This window comes from Babylonia areolata, chromosome 16, assembly GCF_041734735.1.
Source record: "Babylonia areolata isolate BAREFJ2019XMU chromosome 16, ASM4173473v1, whole genome shotgun sequence".
In the NCBI taxonomy this organism is placed as follows: domain Eukaryota; kingdom Metazoa; phylum Mollusca; class Gastropoda; order Neogastropoda; family Buccinidae; genus Babylonia; species Babylonia areolata.
Window position 1 is genome coordinate 22,017,219 of NC_134891.1, and position 21,096 is coordinate 22,038,314.

Here is a 21,096-nt window from a genome sequence, read left to right on the forward strand (position 1 = left end):
TCGAGAGAGAGACAGGGAGAGGGTGTGTGTGTGAGATATATATATATATATATATATATATATATAGAGAGAGAGAGAGCGAGAGAGAAGTCAAAGTCAAAAATATTTTTATGTCAGGCCTCTGGCCCATAACATGAGTGACTGACATGTTCTGTGTACAGAAGAATGTTTACATTTTTGTATTTTCCATCTGCCCATTCACTGCTTTGTGAACAAAACTAGACAGCTTAACTACGACAGATTCATCAGTAACTAGACATAACTAAGCAGAATTTAAACATACATGGATTTCGAGAATACTTTGGTAGAATAAATTCACTTCTTATTTCATTATACTTGGGACATGTCACTGCCAAAAAAATAAAATAAAATAAAATAAAAATAAAAAATAAAAAGGGCACCATTGGTTTCTGTCCTGGCTGGGTTTATACTGTAAAAAGTATGAATTTAGAGGTGACATACCCATTCTAAATCTTGAAAATGTTTTGTGCTGTTGGACATTCTTAACAAGATACAAATAAGGACTGATTGTTAGAGAGAGAATGAGAGAAAGAGAGAGGGAGGGAGGGGGGAGAGAGAGAGAGAGAGGGAGAGAGGGGAGAGAGAGGGGGGGGGGGAGAGAGAGAGAGAGAGAGAGAGAGAGAGAGAGAGAGGGAGGGAGGGAGGGAGGGAGAGGTGGGAGAGAGAGAGGGAGGGACAGAGGGAGAGAGAAGGGGAGAGAGAGGAAGAGAGAGAGGGAGAGGGAGAGAGAGAGAGAGAGAGAACGAATGAATGAACCTTTTTTATTGAGGGAAAAAAGGAATAAGCACAGATGGCTTGTTTTCATCCTGCCCACATGAAAAGGGAAAATATAACAAATACTCAATACAAAAAAAAAAAAAAAAGAAAGATGAACAACATAAGTGCATGCATTAATATTTCCTTCGATCAGAAAGAGAAAGTAGATAGAGAAGAACAGAGAGAGAGAGAGAACGAACGAACGAACGAACATTTTTATTCAATAAAGGCCGTAGCCCCTCATGAAGGGGATCAGTGAACACAAATTGTTACATTCCAGAACAATGTGGAACAGAAAACATTCTACAATTCTAGCAATGCACATGCACACACAAAAAGCACAATTAATCACATATCAAACTGCGGATTTTGAATGCCTTATACAAGTATATAGCGAACTGTTTTACAATGGTTTCATTTGTTGATGACATTAGCAAGGAAAGTCGAAACAGAGATGGATGTCTATGATATTTTTGTGGAATTAACTGTAGCCTAAGGTCATTTAAGGCAGGGCAACGTAACACGAAATGAAGTTCATTTTCTTCAGCACACCTGCACAAGGGACAAATAATATCGTGATCATTCAATTTACTATAACGATAACGATGAAGAGAGAGATCGGAAATTCCAAATCTAAACATTGTCATAATACATTTCAAATGCCTATCCATCTTCATTGACAGATAAACCGGAAGTGAATGCACAGAAATAAACTGCCTATAAAACTCAAATCGATCGCTATCTTGAATGTGGTACGACCATACTTGCCATCTACAATCAATTAATCTATTTCGAAATGTACGGATAAATCCATTTATATCCCCTACTCCCTGCTGTAACCACACATAACCAAATCCCATTTCACATAACTTAATTCTCACCATTGATACCCAGTTTTTCTTACCCCTTACATGCAAATCATATGACATAATTATTTATTTTATTATTATTATTATTTATTATATGCTTTTCTTGGCAACCTAAAATCTTCCATTTGTGTTAATTTTAACCAGTAAGAGATACATCTCGTCACAGAATTGATATATATCGGATATCTTTTTGTCTCGCCATAGATCAAATCATTAGGCTTTTTCATACTTACTCCTAGAAACTTTTTCAACGCAAATAAATGTACATTCTCACAAAATACTGCAGCATTAGACAGACCCCAAATTTCAGCTGCATACTGAACAATAGGTTGTATCTGAGAATCAAATACTTTCATAAGCAACTCAAAAGAATGATTTTCTAAAGTTATTTTTTTCATAATACAAAGTAATGCGTGTTTAGCTCGACTTGATAAATCCTTACATGCAGCTGTGAAACTTAACTTAGTTGAAAAATATATTCCTAGGTATTTATATGCATTCACTACAGGCATTATAACCCCGCCATACGTCCATCTTTCTCTAATTCCTAAATACCCACCTTTTCTAAAAACAATTATATTACTTTTTGACAGAGAGAGAGAGAGAGAGACAGAGAGAGACAGAGAGAGAGAGAGTGTAGAGATGGGGATTCACTGACTAAACCTCATCAAAAATTTGATATATGCAAGTCCTTTTAGCCGACAACTTTCTTTTGCTGCTCTGTCATCCTGACTAGCTTAGCTTCCCTGCGTTGTGAAATGCCTGAGAAAATTCCACTGCTGAAGGTTTTCCAGACAAACCTGTGCATGCTGCTGATGCCAATGAAGGCCAAGACTTGAATGAGGAACGGTTTCAGGGGTTTCTCATGCAAGACTGGCACCAAGACTTCTCTTCCCACCCCCCACCCCCACCCTCTCCCAGACAGTTTTTTTTATTTTAATAAATATTTTATTCGAGTTTAACATTTAATACATACAGACGGACATACAAAACCAACATCTGAAGTCAACAATATTTGCCACTGTGCGCCACCTAAACTGCAAATCAGGAAAACGATACAACACTGTCTTCATACAGAGAAAAAGCAAACAAAAAAGTCACATGCACTGTTAAAAACAAGTAAGTAAGTAAATGAAAGGAAAAAGAAAATAAAGACAGTTTTAGTACTTTGTGCTAACAGCCGGTACAGCATGTGTGTGTTTATGTGTGTGTGTGTGTGTGTGTGTGTGTGTGTGTGTGTGTGTGTGTGTGTGAGTGAGTGAGTGTGTGTGTGTGTATCAGTTTGTATGTGCAGGTGACATTGATACTGATTATATAGTGGATAACCACTGTGGATAGACATCGCCCATTCCATTGCTACAACAGAAGTGTCTATGGTTACAAAAGATCACATTTGTGAAATTTCTGCTAAATCAGAAAAACTCACCCCCTATATGTCAGTTTTGAAAAAAAAACATGTTTTTTTTTCTCTCTTCAAAATATGATAAATCAGTCAATAATAAAGTGAGTGCTTTGAAACTTTGTCCATTCTGTTCTTTATATTAACACAAAATTTCACAGGTTTCCATTAATTGGTTTTTTTTCTCCTTGCAACCCATACAAACAGCCAGCACAGACAGTACAACGAAGCAGGCAGTATCGAATGAGTTAAGCGTACTCACATGATAATGTCAAAACTGTTCTCCTTCAGTCCCGCCTCACTCAGTTTCTCAATGTTCCCCTTGATGAAATCCACGTTGGGCTGAGTGAAGCCAAACTTCTTGGTGTGGTAGTCGACATGCTTCCGTGCAACCGCCAGCTGACACAGCAAGCACCACTCTTAGTTACGGCTTTCAGGAAGATTACGGTCAACTTTCTCTCTCTCTCTCTCCCCCACATAAAATACATGTATAATTATGTATATGCACTATACTACAGAAAGACAAACACACCAGTTATGTTCCAGTAATAGACAGCTGCTTGTCTGTTACACATGGAAAAGACAGAAAAGATAACTTTTAAGGACTGCGTCTGTACAGTACCTGCTTTGGGAGTGGTGGCCTAGTGATAATGCACCTGACTAGGATGCGAGTGTCCACAGGTTCGAGTCCCACATATACACACTGCAATTTTTACTACTTCCTAAACTAGTCTTTGAGTGGCGGTTGAAGGACTAGTCTTTTAGATGACATGACGGGCGCAATAGTGTTGGACTTTCAATCTGAGGGTCCCAAGTTCGAACCTCGGTGGCACCTGGTGGGTAAAGGGTGGAGATTTTTCTGATCTTCCAGGTCAACATATGTGCAGACCTGCCAGTGCCTGAACCCCCTTTGTGTGTATACGCACGCAGAAGATCAAATACGCACGTTAAAGATCCTGTAATCCATGTCAGCGTTCGGTGGGTTATGGAAACATGAACATACCCAGCATGCACACCCCCGAAAACGGAGTATGGCTGCCTACATGGCAGGGTAAATAAACAAAAAAAAGGTCATGCACGTAAAATGTTAAATGTTACATGTTTGTCTGAGTGTGTAGTTGTGCGTGCCTGAAATCTGATTGAATGACACAGGAAACGAATGAACAGCGCCCAATGGCAGCCGTCAGTCAGCTCTACCCAGGTAGGCAGCCTGTTGTGTAAAGGACTCCGTGTGTGTAAAGCGCTTAGAGCTTGGTCTCCGACCGAGGATAGGCGCTATATAAATATCCATATCCATCCATCCATGATAAACTAGAGGTCCGGCGTGCAGCAAGCACTTAGCGCACATGAAAAAAAAATATGTAAAATTCAGGCGAGAGAATGTCAGTCACAGTGCAATGCCTCACTTTTTTTTTCCTCTCTCTTTTTCTTTCTGTCTGTATTTTACTTTCAAAATCAAAGTGGATCTTTCTGCAGAATTTTGCCTGGGACAATCCTTTTGTTGCCAAGGGCCCTTTTCACTGCACAAAGTGTAAGCTGTACATGGGACGTCAATTTACAATCTAATCCAAATGACTAGCACCCAGACCACCAATCAAGGCCTAGTGGAGGGGGCAGTAGAAAGCCTGGTCCTTATGTGGGACTCAAATCCGTTGACACTTGCTTCCAAGTTCGGTGCGTCAGTTTCGGTTCCTCAAGGAGACGTCACTGCCTTTGGACAAATCATTTTGTATTTTCTATTTTGTATTTCTGTTTATCACAACAGATTTCTCTGTGTGAAATTTCTCTGTGAGAAAGGAAGCTAAGTTGGAGTTACTTCCCTTACCAAGCAGTTTCATGCACAATAATAAGCTGACAAACTGGTTTAAAAAGACAGGTTTCTTCATCTGCCTGTTAGGTGGGCTCAGGCGGAGAACGGCAATCAGCAGCACACACCTCTCAGGCAGGCGCAGGGCTGAATGAGTTAAAGGACTCCCATACAAGCTTTTGTGCCCTCAGGTTATAAACCACCAGGGGAAAACTATTCACACATAGTAGACAAATCACAAAGAGATTATTCACACACTGTACAACAAACCCAGACACAGATAATTGGATTTTAAACATAATACACTCCTACATGTATGCACACACAGAGATAAAGTCACGCACCTGTTCATCTGTCATGTCCACGCCAGTGACATGCCCAGTGGAACCCACCAGCTTACTGATGGCGTAACAATCCCGTCCAGTCCCAGAGCCAAGGTCAAGGATGCTACAGCCTTCCAACGCTTCAGGAATGACCACGCCACACCCGTAATACCTGTCACATGACCCGTCTTGTCAACTATCATTTACTGTGAAAAGATGTTAACCCTTTGAGCCCTGACCACCGCTTTACCGGTGGTAGAGAAAAATGACAATGCCTAGCCACCGGTTGAGCGGTGCGTAAACACTTGTGTCGTGTTTTGCTACTGGTTGACTTATATTGAAGAGCCAATCAGAAAAACCGTAATATTCTGACGTCAGCGAACATAGTACCAACATGGCCACACCTTTTCACTGTGTTTTGTGCATGTGCTTTGGATAAAAAAGATCAATTTCAATATAAGTCAACCAATAGCAAAACACGACACAAGTGTTTACGCACCGCTCAACCGGTGGCTAGGCATTATGTCATTTTTCTCTACCATCGATAAAGCGGTGGTCAGGGCACTCTTTTTATATCTGCCGTGACACATTAAATACCAATTATTTGCAAATTTTGGCTCAGGAGCTCAGGCAGAAGAGTTAAAATTGCTCAGGAACTCGGGGCTCAAAGGGTTAAACTAAAAGAATGAACGAACCCATCTCACAACATGTATCATGTATCTGCTCCTCTTGTGTCACATCTTCAGTGAAGTCACCTTGTTTGCAGCAGCTTTAGCCAGCCAGTGAATTACCATCATTGTTCAGGGAGTGCCATGGCAGAACTGATAAAAGCGTTGGACTTGTGACTACCAGTGATCAGAGTTCGAGGCCCCATTTTGGTGTGGTGTTTTGTCCTCCAGAAAGGCAGTTTACTCTGAATTTACACACTCCACCCATGCAGTTGTGAATGGGTACCCGACTATGGTTGGGTATGGTTAAAAGTGGAGGAAAGAGGGAAATGGGTCCATTCTTATGCTTTATACTTTACCATAGTTTTCACTTGGAATATGAGAAAAAAAACCATAAAGTGAGTGAGCAAGAGAGAGTGAGAATGAATGAATGAATGAATGTGTGCTAGACTATGCATGCATGAATGTATGTATGGATGGATGGATGCATGCATGCATGTATGTATATATATATATATATATATATACAGATCTGGTGTGTGAGGAAGCATGCGGGATCTTGTATGTGTGAACGTGTAAATAATGTATCATCCTATGTTTATGAAATCAAATCAGACGTGTAGTGTGACTTGCTGTCTTGAAGTTGTGTATGTGTTAATCATATTAATGTAATGATAATGTATACACATGTACAATAAGCCAGACACTTACTTGCTGGAAACTTCCTCGTGGACTTCACTCAGTGCTTCCTTGAGGTGCCGTGGCATGCCGGAGAGCCGCGTGCAGTTCACCCCTGTCTGACACGGATCGCTCTCCTGCCCACCATAGTACTGCTTCACCGCATCCCACACCCCCTCTTCACCCTCACCCATCTTCTCTGCTGCTTCATCTCTCTGCTTGGGTGGCTGGGTCTGGCCTGTGTTCTGGCAGCAGCTCATCGTTGCAAGTGGGATGCTGTTTCAGTCTCGATGGGTCTTGCAGAACTGCACAAAATGTCTCATGAAGGCAGGCTGATTTGGACAAAAACAGGCCAGATGCGTGTAACTGTGGGCAAAAACCCGCCAGTGTTGGCCAATATTCTTAAGACAATGTGGTTCAGCTCTGCAGAATCTGCTATGGATAAATATAACAGTCCAATTTTAACAGCTATCATCTCCTTTTCTGGAAAAAACAATACCATAAATAAAACCAAGTTGTGATTGTATATGGACAATCTTGTGCATTTACAGACACCATTTATCTAATTCTGAGTGAATGTTTGGCAATATCCACAATTCTTCCCCTGAAGACGGAATGAGCAGTGTTCAAAACAAGGCGTGGATGTTCACTCCGTCAGTCACACAGAGGAGTGGAGGGGAAGAAATGTGGATATTGCTGATTTTTCAATCTGTTTCACAGTTTTCAGGCCTACAAAAGAATTCATTATGATGGAACTGTCCTCCATTCAAAATTCAGTTAAGCGTTTACAAACATTAAGCTTCAGTTGCATGTCTGTCAGGGAATCTGCATCAAAGTTTTTTGTTACTTTTTGTTTTTAATTATGGCAAAATGAATCTAATACATATCTAAGAATCAACATTATCAACCTACCCACACAATCCACTCTCACAAAACCCTCGATAATTGCCACAAAACATTGGTGGAAGAATTTTCTAGCTTCATTGACCACACCAGCTATAGCATATGCTGTTTTCGCAACTAACAGCTGGTCTTCAAAGACCTGTGCAGAAGTGTGACGCCATTCCCGGTTTAACAGCTTTGTTTGCTTGTTCTCTCCTATACGGCTTACTCCAGTATAGTGCTACATGATGAACTAATTCATTTGAGTCACTTTGACACAGTATAAGTTTTACCTAATCTATACTGTCAGTGTACTTTTGCTAAATCAGCATAGATACAATCACTTTAACTGCACTGTCTAAATGTATTAGAAATGTCATTTGATGTCAGGGTTTGGTCTTCTCACATATGCATTATCTTATGTTGTTGCTTATCCCAAACCGAGTGATAGCCTTTCCATGTAATGTGTATACATGTGCTTTACTATTCACTTATGCTGACATGTTGTGTTTAATGACATGTTTTTGTTGTGTCCTTATCAGTGTACTGTTTTCTCTATTCTCCTCTTCTTATAACTATTGTAAATAAAACAATGGAAAAACACATTTGTGACTGGCCTCTATATGTTCCCTATCCTTTAAATACAGTAAATCAATCATTCAGTTATATACCACTGACACCATCCCCTTATATACCACTCCCGTACACGGCTACATTTAAAAAGCTTATTGATGACCACAATATCATAAAGAAAACAATATTTGACTTTGATGGTCAAAGGTGAACCTGGGCTTGGGTGCACCTAACCAAAAATAATAATAACAACAAAAAACAAAATGAAAACCTACGGAGCATACAAAGCCGCAAGGCTACGATGCTTGGCATCGCCCCTAACCTGAACCTGAACATTTGTGCCGAGGAGCGCCATTTTATCAATGTGTGTGTGTGTGTGTGTGTGTGTGTGTCACTGTGTGTGTGTGTGTGTGTGTGTCGTGGAAGCTGCGAAACGTAGCCTAGAAATGAGTGTATGGAGCGGGGTGCGGGAGTCCCCGACTCTGCAATATGAGCAGATACGGCCTGAAAACAAGCATTCTTCTTCTTCCACTTAACGACCAACATCAGTGTGCTGATGAAAATTGAACAAACTTTTCATGACCCTGTATCATTATAAGCCTTCCGTTCAGTCAACTAAAACAGGTGCAGGAATTTTTAATCCTAAATAAGGTTTCTTACCTCTCAACTCTGTTCCGTGGTCAAAACGATCAGTGTCGGAGATCGTGTGCAGCCCACAGATAAGAAAACAGGTCAATGGTGCAGCCGAAAAGACAGCATGGAAAGCCGAGGGATTCCGAAAGTTAAGCATTACGACGCATGCGCTCTTCGCTGTGATGGCAGACGACAGGAAGTTGACAGATGTTTAGGTTAGGGCTTTAATCCAAGCAGACAATATCAAGGTGTGACAACGGTGTTTGCTCAGCTCCTGCGGACGACTCATCAGAACACTAAACAGGTGATCTTCTTTCAAATGGGAGACGAAAATTGTCTTTTCTGAATTTATTAGTTTTTGTCTAATGGCCACGATTTTCCGCAGCATGTAACGGTAGGCCCATCATTGTATGCCACAGACTGGGATTGCGGTTTGCTGCTTCGATTTTTGAGAATTCACATCTACTGATTAACACGACAGAAACATCAACATTAATGCAGAATCTCTCTCTCTCTCTCTGTGTGTTTCTGTCTCTGTCTGTCTCTCTGTCTGTCTGTCTGTCTGACTCTCTCTCTCACTCGCAAGTTTGTTTCTGTAAGTGTAAAGCGCGCGCGCGCGCGCACACACACACACACACACACACACACACACACACACACACACACTCTCTCTCTCTCTCTCTCTCTCTCTCTCTCTCTCTCTCTCTCTCAAAGTCTAGTCATATACCATGTGTAGGGAAAATACTGCTTTAAGTTAAAATAATATGATATAAATTTATTGTTTACGTGGGATGGCTTGATTGAAATGATATATGTTTTGTTTATTATTTAGTATACCATGGTCATTGTATGACTGATTGAGAGAGTGTGTGTGAATGTTGACTGTTGTTTGATAATTTTTTTTTTTTATTATACTTGAACTACAGCAGATTTATCTGTGTGGAATTAATGTTGCTTTCCCTTGGCAGTGTTTGCCATAATCCAGCACCACATATTGTCTTATTCATCTGTCTGCTTATTGTTATGCTGAGTGATGGTCTAGTATATATATATATATATATATATATATATAGTAACACGTCTGCCTATAGGGAGCAAGAGAATCTGAGCACATGGGATCAAATCCCTCCCTTAAGTATTTTTCTCTCCTTCCATTATATATAGAACTTCATTGGTGGTCTGGATGCTACAGTCTTTTGGATGAGATGATAAATTGAGGTCTTGTGTGTTGCATGCCCTTTGGAAACACAAAAGAACACAATGGCAGCAAAATTGTTGTCCCCAGCAAAATAAAGAAAAATCCACTTTGATATGAAAACAAATAAATTTGATTGCTGTAAAAGAAATACTGGCGATGAGCTAGCTGAAGCAATGCACTCTCCCCATGGAGAGCAGCCCAGATTTTACACAGGCTAATCAGTTGTGACAGAGCTATATGATACAATACAATACAATACAGTGCAATACAATACAGTACAATGCACATACTATAGTGTTTTTTGGAGTGGATGGTTCAGCAGAAATTTCTGAAGAACAACTCCTTTGTTGCCTTGGGTTCTTTTGCTTGTTCTTATATATAGTGGCTGTTGTACATATCAGTTTATCATCTCATCTGAAAGATTGTAGTACCCAGACTAACAATTAAGATCCTTTGGAGAGGGAGTAAAAATTGTGGTCCGTGCATGACTCAAACTTGTGGACAACTGTTTCATTGTTACGTGCACTATCATTTTTGTCATGTTGTGTGTGTGTGTGTGTGTGCGTGTTCGTGCGTGTGTGTGTTTGTGTGTGTGCGTGCGTGCGTGTGTGTGTGTGTGTGTGTGTGTGTGTGTGTGTGTGTGTGTGTGTGTGTGTGTGAATAAATAAAATGCAGCGATGGGAATCTTCCATATGAATCACACTGTTGAGAAAGTTTAGGGTAAACTATTGTGCAGTCTTTTTATTAAAAAATAAAAAAATAAAAAAAATAAAAAGAAAAGAGAAAAAGGAGAGAAGATAATGAGTGATCCTTTCTATACATATAAATGAGTAAAATACTCAGAAAACATACAAAGGAGGCCAGAATTTGCCTCTGAAAAAGTGTTTTAAAAGATCCTATTCCCAGACCCCACACCAGGATCGAGTTGTCCGTGCACCCTACTATGGCCTATATAATTATAGGCAACTCCTGGAGCCCGGCCCATCATTAAGTATTTTTCAGAATCGCCTATTCCCATTCAAATCTAATCTATTGTCATTCTAGGATAAAATTTGATCATGAAAATTATGAAATGAAAAAACAAACAATTGAAAAAGCACATTGCCAAAAGACACATCAACAAATTATGTTTTGTTACCAGGTCAAAATTGTTTGCAAGTTTTTAATTCTGAATCTACTTTAAAGACCTGATTGTTATGTTAATTCCGGTGTGATATAAAAAACACAAACTTTTAACACTGTACAATGTGTATTGAGACTGATTTGTTAATCATAGTGCCATAGTACTCTATCTTGTGAAAACCAGACTTTTGTAAAGTTGGATGAAACCTCTCTGGAAATATTTAATTGTGATGTTTGCTAGATAAGAGTACTTTTGTACTGGAATGTGGTGGCGCAACAGTGGAGTAATTCTGTTACTTTCTGAATTAAATATGATTATATGAGATTGATTAAATTTTATGAATTACATTGATATTTTATACTACTCATTTTATTACATTTTTTTCAAAGATTTCAATGTAATAAAAGAACAGATTATGTTGTTGTTTTTGAAATAATTTATTTCAGCACATTTCTTTTTTTTTTTTAATCTGTTTTGTAAGATACAGGCATCAACAGGACAGGTCTGCTAACATCTGCCTGTGTACCTTACATGCTCTTATTTGACATCTGTACACAGACAGCCATTCAATTTTTTTTGTTTACTGAAGGAGGGACTGGTGAGGTTGAAGTCTTGTCAGCACTCTTTATTATATAATATGAAACATACCTGTCTGCCTGTTTGTCTGTCTGTCTGTCCATACGTATGTCCGTCTGTCAGTTCATCCATCCGTCTTTCTATTATCTATCTCATTGTCCATCAGTAAATACCTATCAATCTATCTATATATCTGTCTGTCTTAGTATCTATCTTTCTATCTATCTATCTGTCTGTCAGTCTATAATATTATCTCTGTCTCTGTCATTATAGAATGTTAGTCTTACATTTCTGTCTGTCTTTAGATTTTTGTGATTTTTTTTCTTGCTTGCAGTGTACTTATCAGCAACTTATATATGTATGTATATAATATATATATATATATATATATCTTGATCCACACAGCAGATTTGTCTAATTTAGAACATTGGTCTCTTTTGGCTTAGCCATGCCATGAATAGGTATACAGAGACAAAATCACAAATCCAAACAACAAAGAACATGTATATGAAGTTTAGCACACATCTTGATGGAAAAGATAGATGAAACAAATTAAGTCTCTTTATTGTATATATATATAAAATTCACAAGAAATTTCATTGAAAAAAAAGCACACAAAAACAAACACCAACAACTGATTATTGAACTATTAAAAACAGAGGGTTGTCTAGTTTTGCATCTAAAATTGATAAAAAAAAAAAAAAAAAGAAAGAAAAAAAGAATGAATAGATTATAATATTTATATATAATCAAATAGTATTGAATCTGCTATAATAAAGAATTTTAAAGTAGATACTTAAAACATCATTGAAAAAGAGCTGTTTTTTTAATTTTTTAATTTTTTTTTTTTTTTTTTTAAATAACAGTGAGCTCTGTTATCATAAGTTGTTCTTTCAGCTTGAAGCAAAACAAAACATTGGTGTTGTTTTTTCTACTTCTAAAGAAAGAGATGATAAACAGGGAGTCCGAGACAGAGCAAAGGGAATGGGAGGCTCTGTGCCCTGTGGAATGGTGGTGGGATTTGGTGGAGCTCAGGGCAGACAGAAGGACAAGACAGACTGAGAGAGGCAGAGAAGACCAAAATCAATATGCTGTCAGCCTATATACAGTACACGTGTGTGTGTGTGTGTGTGTGTGTGTGTGTGTGTGTGTGTGTGTGTGTATGTGTGTGTGAGGCCTCAGGCCATTGTCAGTTGCCAGACCATCTTCCATCAATCCTATGGATCCTACAGCATTTTTGTCTGGAAGGGGGTGGGGATGGGGGGTGGAGGGGGAGTCAGTACATCAGTGACTTAACTTAACCCTCTCCCCCCTCTCCCTTTTATGTCCATCATTCACTCCTTTCTTTTTGTTTTCCCATTCTCCTTTTTTGTGTGTGTGTGTTCATGGGTAGTAATTTCCTTACAAGAAAATAAACCCTGCATTAATATCACTTATCAGGACAGCTTGGTCCAGTGGATATAGCTTTTGAATGCTCTCTTGAGAATGTGACAACTCTTTTGATCTGAGTTATAGCTCAGGTCACCAAATTAAGAAGTCCAGTTTAGCATTTGTGCTTCTGTCTCAAGAACCACTTGGTTCACTCAACCCCCCCCCCCCCCCCACCCCCGCAAAAAAACAACAACAACAAACAAACAAAAACAATAACAACTTGACACACAGATGCATTATGAAAAATAAGAGTTCTCTGAGCTACATGCTTTTTGAGAGAACTTTACTCAAGGTCAATTTTGTAAGGTTATAATACTTGTATTTTGGCTTGTTCATGTGGGCAGAAATTGCTCACTCATTTTTGGATTGATTTTTATGCAGTTTCCAATTCTTGGGTGTGGCTGAGGCAAAAAAAAAAAAAAAATCTGTCATGACTCCTGTGTTTGGTTATTTAATGTAAAGCCTCTGGAAATCGATTTGTTTAATATGTTACACAACGTATCTGACAATTTTGTCTAATCTCTATTAGTCTGAACCAGTAAATTTATAATGACATTGGATGGACATTGTTGCTTGTCATTTGTTTTGCCTTTCTCTATTTTTTATTTGCTTGTTATCGAAAACAAAAAGATAAAAAGGTTAGAATAGGTGAGGTGTGTATTAATTTACACCATGTGTGTATGCATATATATATGTTTTCTAGGCAGTGGACAACCTTTTTGTCACAGACCACAGACAGTAGTTCAATACATTTATTTGCAGTATATATATATAGGATATTAACTCCTGATGATTCTTGGGCTTCCTGTATTGATAACAGTGGGATTTGCTGCCAGTACTGTGAAAGATCTTACAAATCCCTGTCATAATATTGTCCAGGACATTTTTACATTTCTGCCATGATATTATCCAAGACACTTTGCATTCCTGTCATATAACGTAGTTGGGCTTAAAGGTCCCACAACCCTTTTTACAGACATCGGGGCAATGAATTTATGTCCATTGTATGTAGGGTTTGGCGTAGGATGGTGGGGCCTAGTCCCCTCCTACTGCTTTCACCTTCCCCAACTGTTGTCAGAAATACAACCACACTTGGGTGGAATGAGGACAATCGAAGTAGTAAAGTGCCTTTCTCAAGGAGACAACACCATGCCGAAACTGGGCTTCAAACCCTGACCACTAGTTAACGCAGGATTGGAAGCTGAATGCCTAACTGACTGGCGTACGTAGTGCATATTATGTAACACATTTTATATTACTTTCATAATACTGCCCAGGACAGTTTACTTTTTACATTTTACAATTATGTCACAGTGTTATAATCAAGGATATTTTGCATAATATTATCAAGGATATTTATTATATTATTTAAGGGATTTTACATTCCTGTCATAATCTTGCCCATGACATTTTACATGCGAGAGAAGATCCAAACATCTGGAGAGAAAGGAATATCAGCCTGCGCAGAAAATCCACCTACTGTGCTCCTTTGCCTTGTCAGTCCTCCTCTATGCCTGTGAAACCGGACACTCAGCACACATGCAAAGAGAGATTCTGGCACCAGAAATGAGATGCTTCAGGAAGATCTTGGGCATGCACTACACAGATATTGTGACAAACGAAGAGGCCCACAGCAAGATCCAGCGGGCAATAGGACCTCATGATGACCTTCTCACAGTCGTCAACAAACGGAAAATGATGTGGTATGGACAGGTTTCCCACTCAGCAGGACTTGCAGAGACCATCTTGCATGGGACATTTAGAGGAAGCTGCAGACAAGGAAGACAGGAAGAGGTAGGAAGGTAATATCTAAGAATGAACAGTCATGAATCTGGCGGATTCCCAGAGAGTGGTGAACAGAGACAGGTGGAGGAGAGTGGTGGCATATTCACTGGTGCTACAGCATCAGAAGATGTCAAGTGACAGGCAAGGCAAGGCAGGGTCCTGATACTATTTCTGACTTTCTTGTTGATTACCATCAGTCTGTCCAGGACACTTTGGGGTTGGCAAGGTGTCATCCTGTCAATAATTATTACTGGTTGTCCCAGCATGGTACTGTCTTTGACTGGAGTTTCCTAATAATTACTATTAGTATATTATACAGTCATTGATAATGATATTTTGCTGTCTGGTTGTCCTGACATACACTGTGGTTGTCCTGTCATAATACAGTGCTGTCTGGTTGTCCTGTCATAATTCATTACTGTCTGCTTGTCTTTGTTGAATACTGTAGTTGTGTCTGGAATTTGTGACATTTTCTTTTTGGAAAGACTAGCAGTTTGGTTGTTGAACAAGACAGTGTACTTGCGTGCCTGTAAAGACCAGAAGGGCACAGACACTGGGCTTGGAAAACCTGACATCACAGCATTGAACACTACATGCTACATGTTCCGCAGCTGTCGGTTTTGGGTTTGTCAGCATCATATATATATATATTTTTTTTAATTCCAGAATTATGAATACAAAATGATTTGGGTTTCCTGTCTAGAACTGGTAGGAGTGTTTGGAAAGCAGTTTCCTATGGGACAGAAAAACAGACGACCAGGCATATTTTACAGCCTGTAATTCTGATTGTCTCCGTGGATGTTGTGAAGTAACCAGGTGGAAAAAAGTGCATTGATAGACCAGTACCATTCTGCTACTAGGGTTAATTTAGCTTGATGGCTATGGCCTATTCAGTGTAATGTTTCGGTTTTTGTACATGTAAGTTCGTGTATTGACTGTTGCTGCCGACTGATTGACTGGGTGCTCTACAATGTGTATGGCATGGAATGTTTACTGAAGTTCGTGTCTGCCATTTATACTCATGTTGGGTTGTTGTATTGGCTCCTGGCAACTTTTTTTTTCGGTTTCCTGAGCGATATTGCTTTTTTCGCCCAGATGCTGGGAGAGATTGTGCTGAGCACCCTATTGATTTGGGTGGGGTTTTAGCTGAAGGCAGGCTTGTAGGTGCCACAAAGAGCAGACAAACATGCGCTGACACGGCTGTCACTGTTTGATGGACCTGTTTTCATCTTGTTCTATTTATCTACCACCCTGACAGCACCTGCCACAGTCTTAGGAGGGGGAGACCGAGAGAGAGAGAGAGAGGGAGGGACAGAGAGAACGTGAAAGTACTTGTGTAGGTATATGTATGAAAGGCGGAAGCAGAAGTGGAAAGGAAAAGTTTGTTTAAGTAGTGGTATACTTGTAAATGTCGCAGACAAAATCCATTCAAAATTGATATTCATGTAGTCACCAAATTCTGTTCATTCCAGAATTTGAAATACGTAGAAAACCTTATTTTCTGTGGTGAGGATGGTGGTGTTTTTAAAAAAAAAAATTCTCTTTTTTTGCATGTGTATTACCTATTTATTTGAGTTATTTATTTTACTTGTAACATTATTTATTCATCTGTTTATGATTCAGAAAAAAGGAGGAAGGAAATAAGAGGCACAGACACAGTTACTGAAATGAACAAATAACATAAACTGCATTTCCCCACATTGACTTCTCAGGAAATATTTACACAATCACTGACACCATACATTCACCAGTACCACTGTCATCGTCATCATCATCATCATCATCATCGTCATCATCGTCACTTATTTAGAAAGTCTACAGTCAGATTATTAGGAAATTAACTTCTTTTTTATTAAAAAAAAAAAAAAAAATTAGGAGACAGAACTTGATAAAAATTGAAATATGTTTAAAAAAAAATTATTATTGATTTTTTACTGTGGTTTTCAAACAGACGAATATGTATTCTGATTTGCAGGGGTGCAGTTTCTGAGATGCAAATCAATGATCAGTTGGTCCTTTGTGCTGAGTCACGACTCATGTTGTCAGTGGCTTGGCGAAGTCGTCAATAGATAGAGCTGTACATATTTAGCACAATAAGATAACGATGTCACGATTGTTAGTGCAGGCTCTCTGGTGATGGAGAGCTGAGGCAGTGTGCTTTGCTTTGAGTTTCGGAGTTCTGATAGCTGTACGGAAAGCCATGGTGTAGACATTGGTGAGAACAACATTAGTGCTCCCTTTCTGAATCTGAAGTATTGTTCTGTGTGGTTGCATTGATTAACTTGCGTTCGTTCTTTTCAGTGGAACAGAGACTGTATTGTGGAGTGTGATTGTTGTAGCTTGTGACAATGTTTTCTTTACCTGGGACAGAAATAGCTTGCTCTGCATTGTTATTGTTGATGCAGAGATCAGAGATGTTTTTCAGTCAGTCACAGATAGAGGGCTACTCCAGAAGAATTAGCATGCTGTACATTGTCTACCTTAGTCCTCTTAGTGCAGCAAAACAAACCAGGATCCTCCTTCAGTGAGTCAGTGCCAGCTAGAACTGAACTAAGATGCCAGAAACAGTGTGCTGTGTATTGTCTAAGCGTAGCTAAATAGACCAGGAAGCTCTTTCAGTAAGTGCCAGCTAGAACTGTACTGTAATGCCAGAAACAATGTGCTGTGCTTAATGTCACAGGGTATACATATCATGGCCTCTGTCAGTGGCCACAGATAAAAGTTAAACAATAGAAATTTTGTATTGTGCACACAGATGAAGGTATACGGTATAAATTGTGCACTGTGCAGCAAGTAACAGTTGTAGAATAATACTTTATGACTGAGCTGTTTGTTCTTTGCTGCTTGACATTATCCATGGTCATGTCACTGTTTTCTATAAAAAGCAAGCATATATAATCAGTACCATAGTTTTGTGTGTGACAGCAGTGATATTCTGTGAAAATGTACTCATTGGTAGTCACTGAGTAAATAGTGCATTTATCACTTGGTATGGTAGAAGAGCATTTGTAGTGACCTTTAAGTGATGCTCTTATTGGACCAGAGCACATCAGTTGTTATGTATAGTGTACAGTGACCCAGTTTGTCCAGTCATGCAGTGTATGGTGAACATAGTGCTACTGTATAAAAGTGAGCACATGAACAATAGTGTTATGGTCATCAGAGTTCTTCTTTACAAAAGTCAGCACATCAGCAGTTGTGTTACAGTCTTTGTAGTTCTGCTCTACAGAAGTGAAAACGTCAACTGTAGCATATGGTCATCAGAGTTTTGCTCCATTGAAGTGAGCATTCAAAAATAGTGTTATGGTCCTGATAGTTCTTCTGTATAGAAGTGAGCACATCAGCAACAGTGTTATGGTCATAATTGTTCTGTTCTACAGAAGTGAGCACATCAACAGTTGCGTTATATTGCTAGTCATCATAGTGCTGCTCTGTAGAAGGGAGCATGTAAACAGTAGTACTATAGTCATCATAGTGATGCTGCATGTAAATGGGCATGTCAGTAGCTGTGTGGTGTGGTGACTAGTGTTCTAAAAAAAAAAAAAAAAAAAAAAGGAGCAGACCAGCAATTGTGCATTGAAAAGTGACCTTAGTGCTTTTCTGTAAAATGAAATGTGTAGTATCACTGGTATGTTCAGCAGTAGTGTGGAATGCGATAACAGTGAGCAGCAGTGTAATATATAGTGACCACACTGCTGTTCTATAAAAGATAACACATTGGCATCGGAACAGTATGTTGACCATAGTCATAGTGTTACACCTTGGAAATGAGGATATCAGCAATGTCAGTTTTGTGTGTGTCAGTGTATAACTATAGTGCTCATTTACTGCAGGAATGGGATATGCTTATCAAAATCAGTGTTATGACACTTATTTGTGTGTGTGTGGTGTGTGTATGCATATGTGTGTGTGTGCTGTGTGTGTGTGCATGTTAATGTCTGTGTGTGTGTGTGTGTGTGTGTGTGTGTGTGTACACATGCATGTATTAATGAATATCAGTTCAGCAACAGTTTCAGATGTATGTGTTCATGATCTTTGTTTTGACTTGGTTTGAAGTTTTGAGAAGTTTTCTTCCTGTTCTCAGTGTCACTGGGTCAGGATATTATGTACCTACAGCAAAATAACCTATTGGAGCGCTGTCAGTTGTAACTGTTAATTGCTGCTGTTACTGCTCCTGCTGATGTTATGAGCAAGGTGAAGGTGGCAGAATGGGAATGACGCTTTTCTGCCAAAACAGTGTCTGTGAGGGTCTGCGTTCGGATCCTGCTCTTGCCCTTTCTCCCAAGTTTGACTGGAAAATCAGACTGAGTGTCTAGTCATTGGGGATGAAATGGTAGACTGAGGTCCGGCATGCATCACACACTAGTAACACTGAAAAAGAACCTATGGCAACAAAAGTATTGTTGTTCTGGTAAATTGTGTAAAAAGAAGTCCACTCTGATAGGTACACAATTATATGTGCATGCTCTCTAGGCCTGACAAACGCATGGGGTTATGCTGCTGTCAGGCATCTGTCTAGCAGATGTGGTGTAGCATATATGGATTCGTCTGAATGCAGCGAGTCTCCTTGAGAAACTGAAACTGAAGGTGATGTTTTCACTGACTTGTGTTTCAGAGAGTGAAACCTCCAGACCTTGGCACTGACTGTTTCAAGACCAGTTTGGGACAGCTTCCTTGATCAAGCACAGCACACAGTGTTCTGTGAATGGTTTACTCATCACTGCAGACAGAACAAAGCTTCTTTTACCAAGTGGCCAGACTGGTCAGCATGAAGACATCACTAGTGACCACCCACAAGAAGACCCACTGAAGAAAGGTGTACTTGGATTCTTGGAACACATCATCAGTTTGACGTCCGCACCCAACTCAGACCCATTCAACACACAGAGCATTATGGTCTGACCTTGGAAGGGGCGTCATCATTTCTGCAGCAGCTCACCCTGAACCCTCCTGTGCCTGCCATGGCTTCTGCCACAGCCCAAGGTCGGGGTCAAGGTCAGGGTCAAGGTCAGGGAGAGGTGTTGGATGACTACTGGAGGGAGTGCCATGACATTGAGCAGAACAAGGATGGGGAGATGGAGGAGGAGGAGGTGTCCAAAACACCTGACGGTCAGTATGCAGATTAAGACAGGTTGCATGAGCAAGTACACATGCAGTACTTGTCCATGCTTGTGACCACATGCACATGCACGCATGTGTACATGCACATGTGGAAACACACTGCTCAACATTAACAGCATGCATGCTGACACAAACCTGTTCCCTTTCTGCTCTCCCCCTCTCTCTGTCCCCTTCCTGTCAAATTTATTCGTCTGTGTCTATTTTCTGTCTTTCTTAGTATCTCTTTCTCCTTTCTCTTCGCTCTCACCCTCTTCCTTCTCCCCCTTGCTACTGTCTCTCTCTCACCTCTCTTTTCTCATCGTTTTCTTCCCCTCTTTCTCTTTCCGGCATCTCCCTCCTTTCCTTCTCTGTTCTCTCATGTGTCTATCCTCACTTTCCCCCTCCTCCTCTGTCTCTCTCTTTGTACATGTGCCTTCCTTTCATGTGGCAGTGAAGGATGGGGATTAAGTAATTAGAGAAAATGCATGTTTGCATTGAAAAAGCTGTTGAACCACATGGTATCAGTGTGAATGGATATTTGAAATTTTGCCATTATTATTATTTTGTTATAAACTGGGCATTCTAATATCTCATAGATCAATGTTTGAATGAATATTTACTGTACCCGTATTAATCTTGATGTGGAATGATTGACGTTCAGAACAATTTGCTGTAGTAACTTCAAAGCGCACAATATTATACTTTTATCTGTAAACCAGTCTGAATATAAAATGTTAGGGGGGGAAAAAAAGCTCTTGAATGACAGTCCAAAGACACCACATGACACAGTGTATGGTGATACTAGATGATACCCCTTGTGCAGACACCTGAGTTTTGTGCAGACACCCCAGTTTTCATCCTGTATGAGGTATTGGCTTCAGCTGACAAGAATGGCTGTGTATCTGGGCTGCCTCGTAAATTTATCTTATCTCGGTTTTGACACTGTTTGGTTGTGGTTGTAAAATGTGTTGCGCAACAGGAGTACAGGCCACATTGTACAAATTTGGATTGTCTTGTTGAACCTGCCTGTGTCTGTATCAGTGTTTGTGTGTGCGATGAAGAAACATGTGTGGGTTGTTTTCACCTGTAGATTTAGAACAGAACATTACGTGGCTTAGTTTCACCCGTAAACTTAGTACAGATCATATGTTGGTTATTTTCACCCATAAACTTAGAACATTACGTGTGGATTATTTTCATCCACAAACTCCTAACTGATGCTCACATGTGCGTATGTCTCTGTTACATTATAATTCAAAATCACCCCTTTACAT

The 21,096-nt window shown here is 39.7% G+C and overlaps 2 protein-coding genes across 2 annotated transcripts in view; one reads left to right on the forward strand and one right to left on the reverse strand.

The window, feature by feature from the left end:
- Positions 1 to 8,758, reverse strand: part of LOC143291237 (arsenite methyltransferase-like) — a 31,493-nt gene extending 22,735 nt beyond the window's left edge. The window contains exons 1-4 of the mRNA XM_076601021.1: positions 8,637 to 8,758; positions 6,555 to 6,826; positions 5,197 to 5,347; positions 3,308 to 3,444 (exon numbers count right to left, since the gene is read on the reverse strand). Of these exons, the coding sequence (XP_076457136.1) occupies positions 3,308 to 3,444; positions 5,197 to 5,347; positions 6,555 to 6,781 (515 nt within the window). The 5' untranslated portion in view covers positions 6,782 to 6,826; positions 8,637 to 8,758. The remainder of the gene's footprint in view (positions 1 to 3,307; positions 3,445 to 5,196; positions 5,348 to 6,554; positions 6,827 to 8,636) is intronic.
- A 41-nt stretch (positions 8,759 to 8,799) lies between these two features.
- Positions 8,800 to 21,096, forward strand: part of LOC143291008 (rho GTPase-activating protein 18-like) — a 48,732-nt gene continuing 36,435 nt past the window's right edge. The window contains exons 1-2 of the mRNA XM_076600595.1: positions 8,800 to 8,913; positions 19,338 to 19,831. Of these exons, the coding sequence (XP_076456710.1) occupies positions 19,684 to 19,831 (148 nt within the window). The 5' untranslated portion in view covers positions 8,800 to 8,913; positions 19,338 to 19,683. The remainder of the gene's footprint in view (positions 8,914 to 19,337; positions 19,832 to 21,096) is intronic.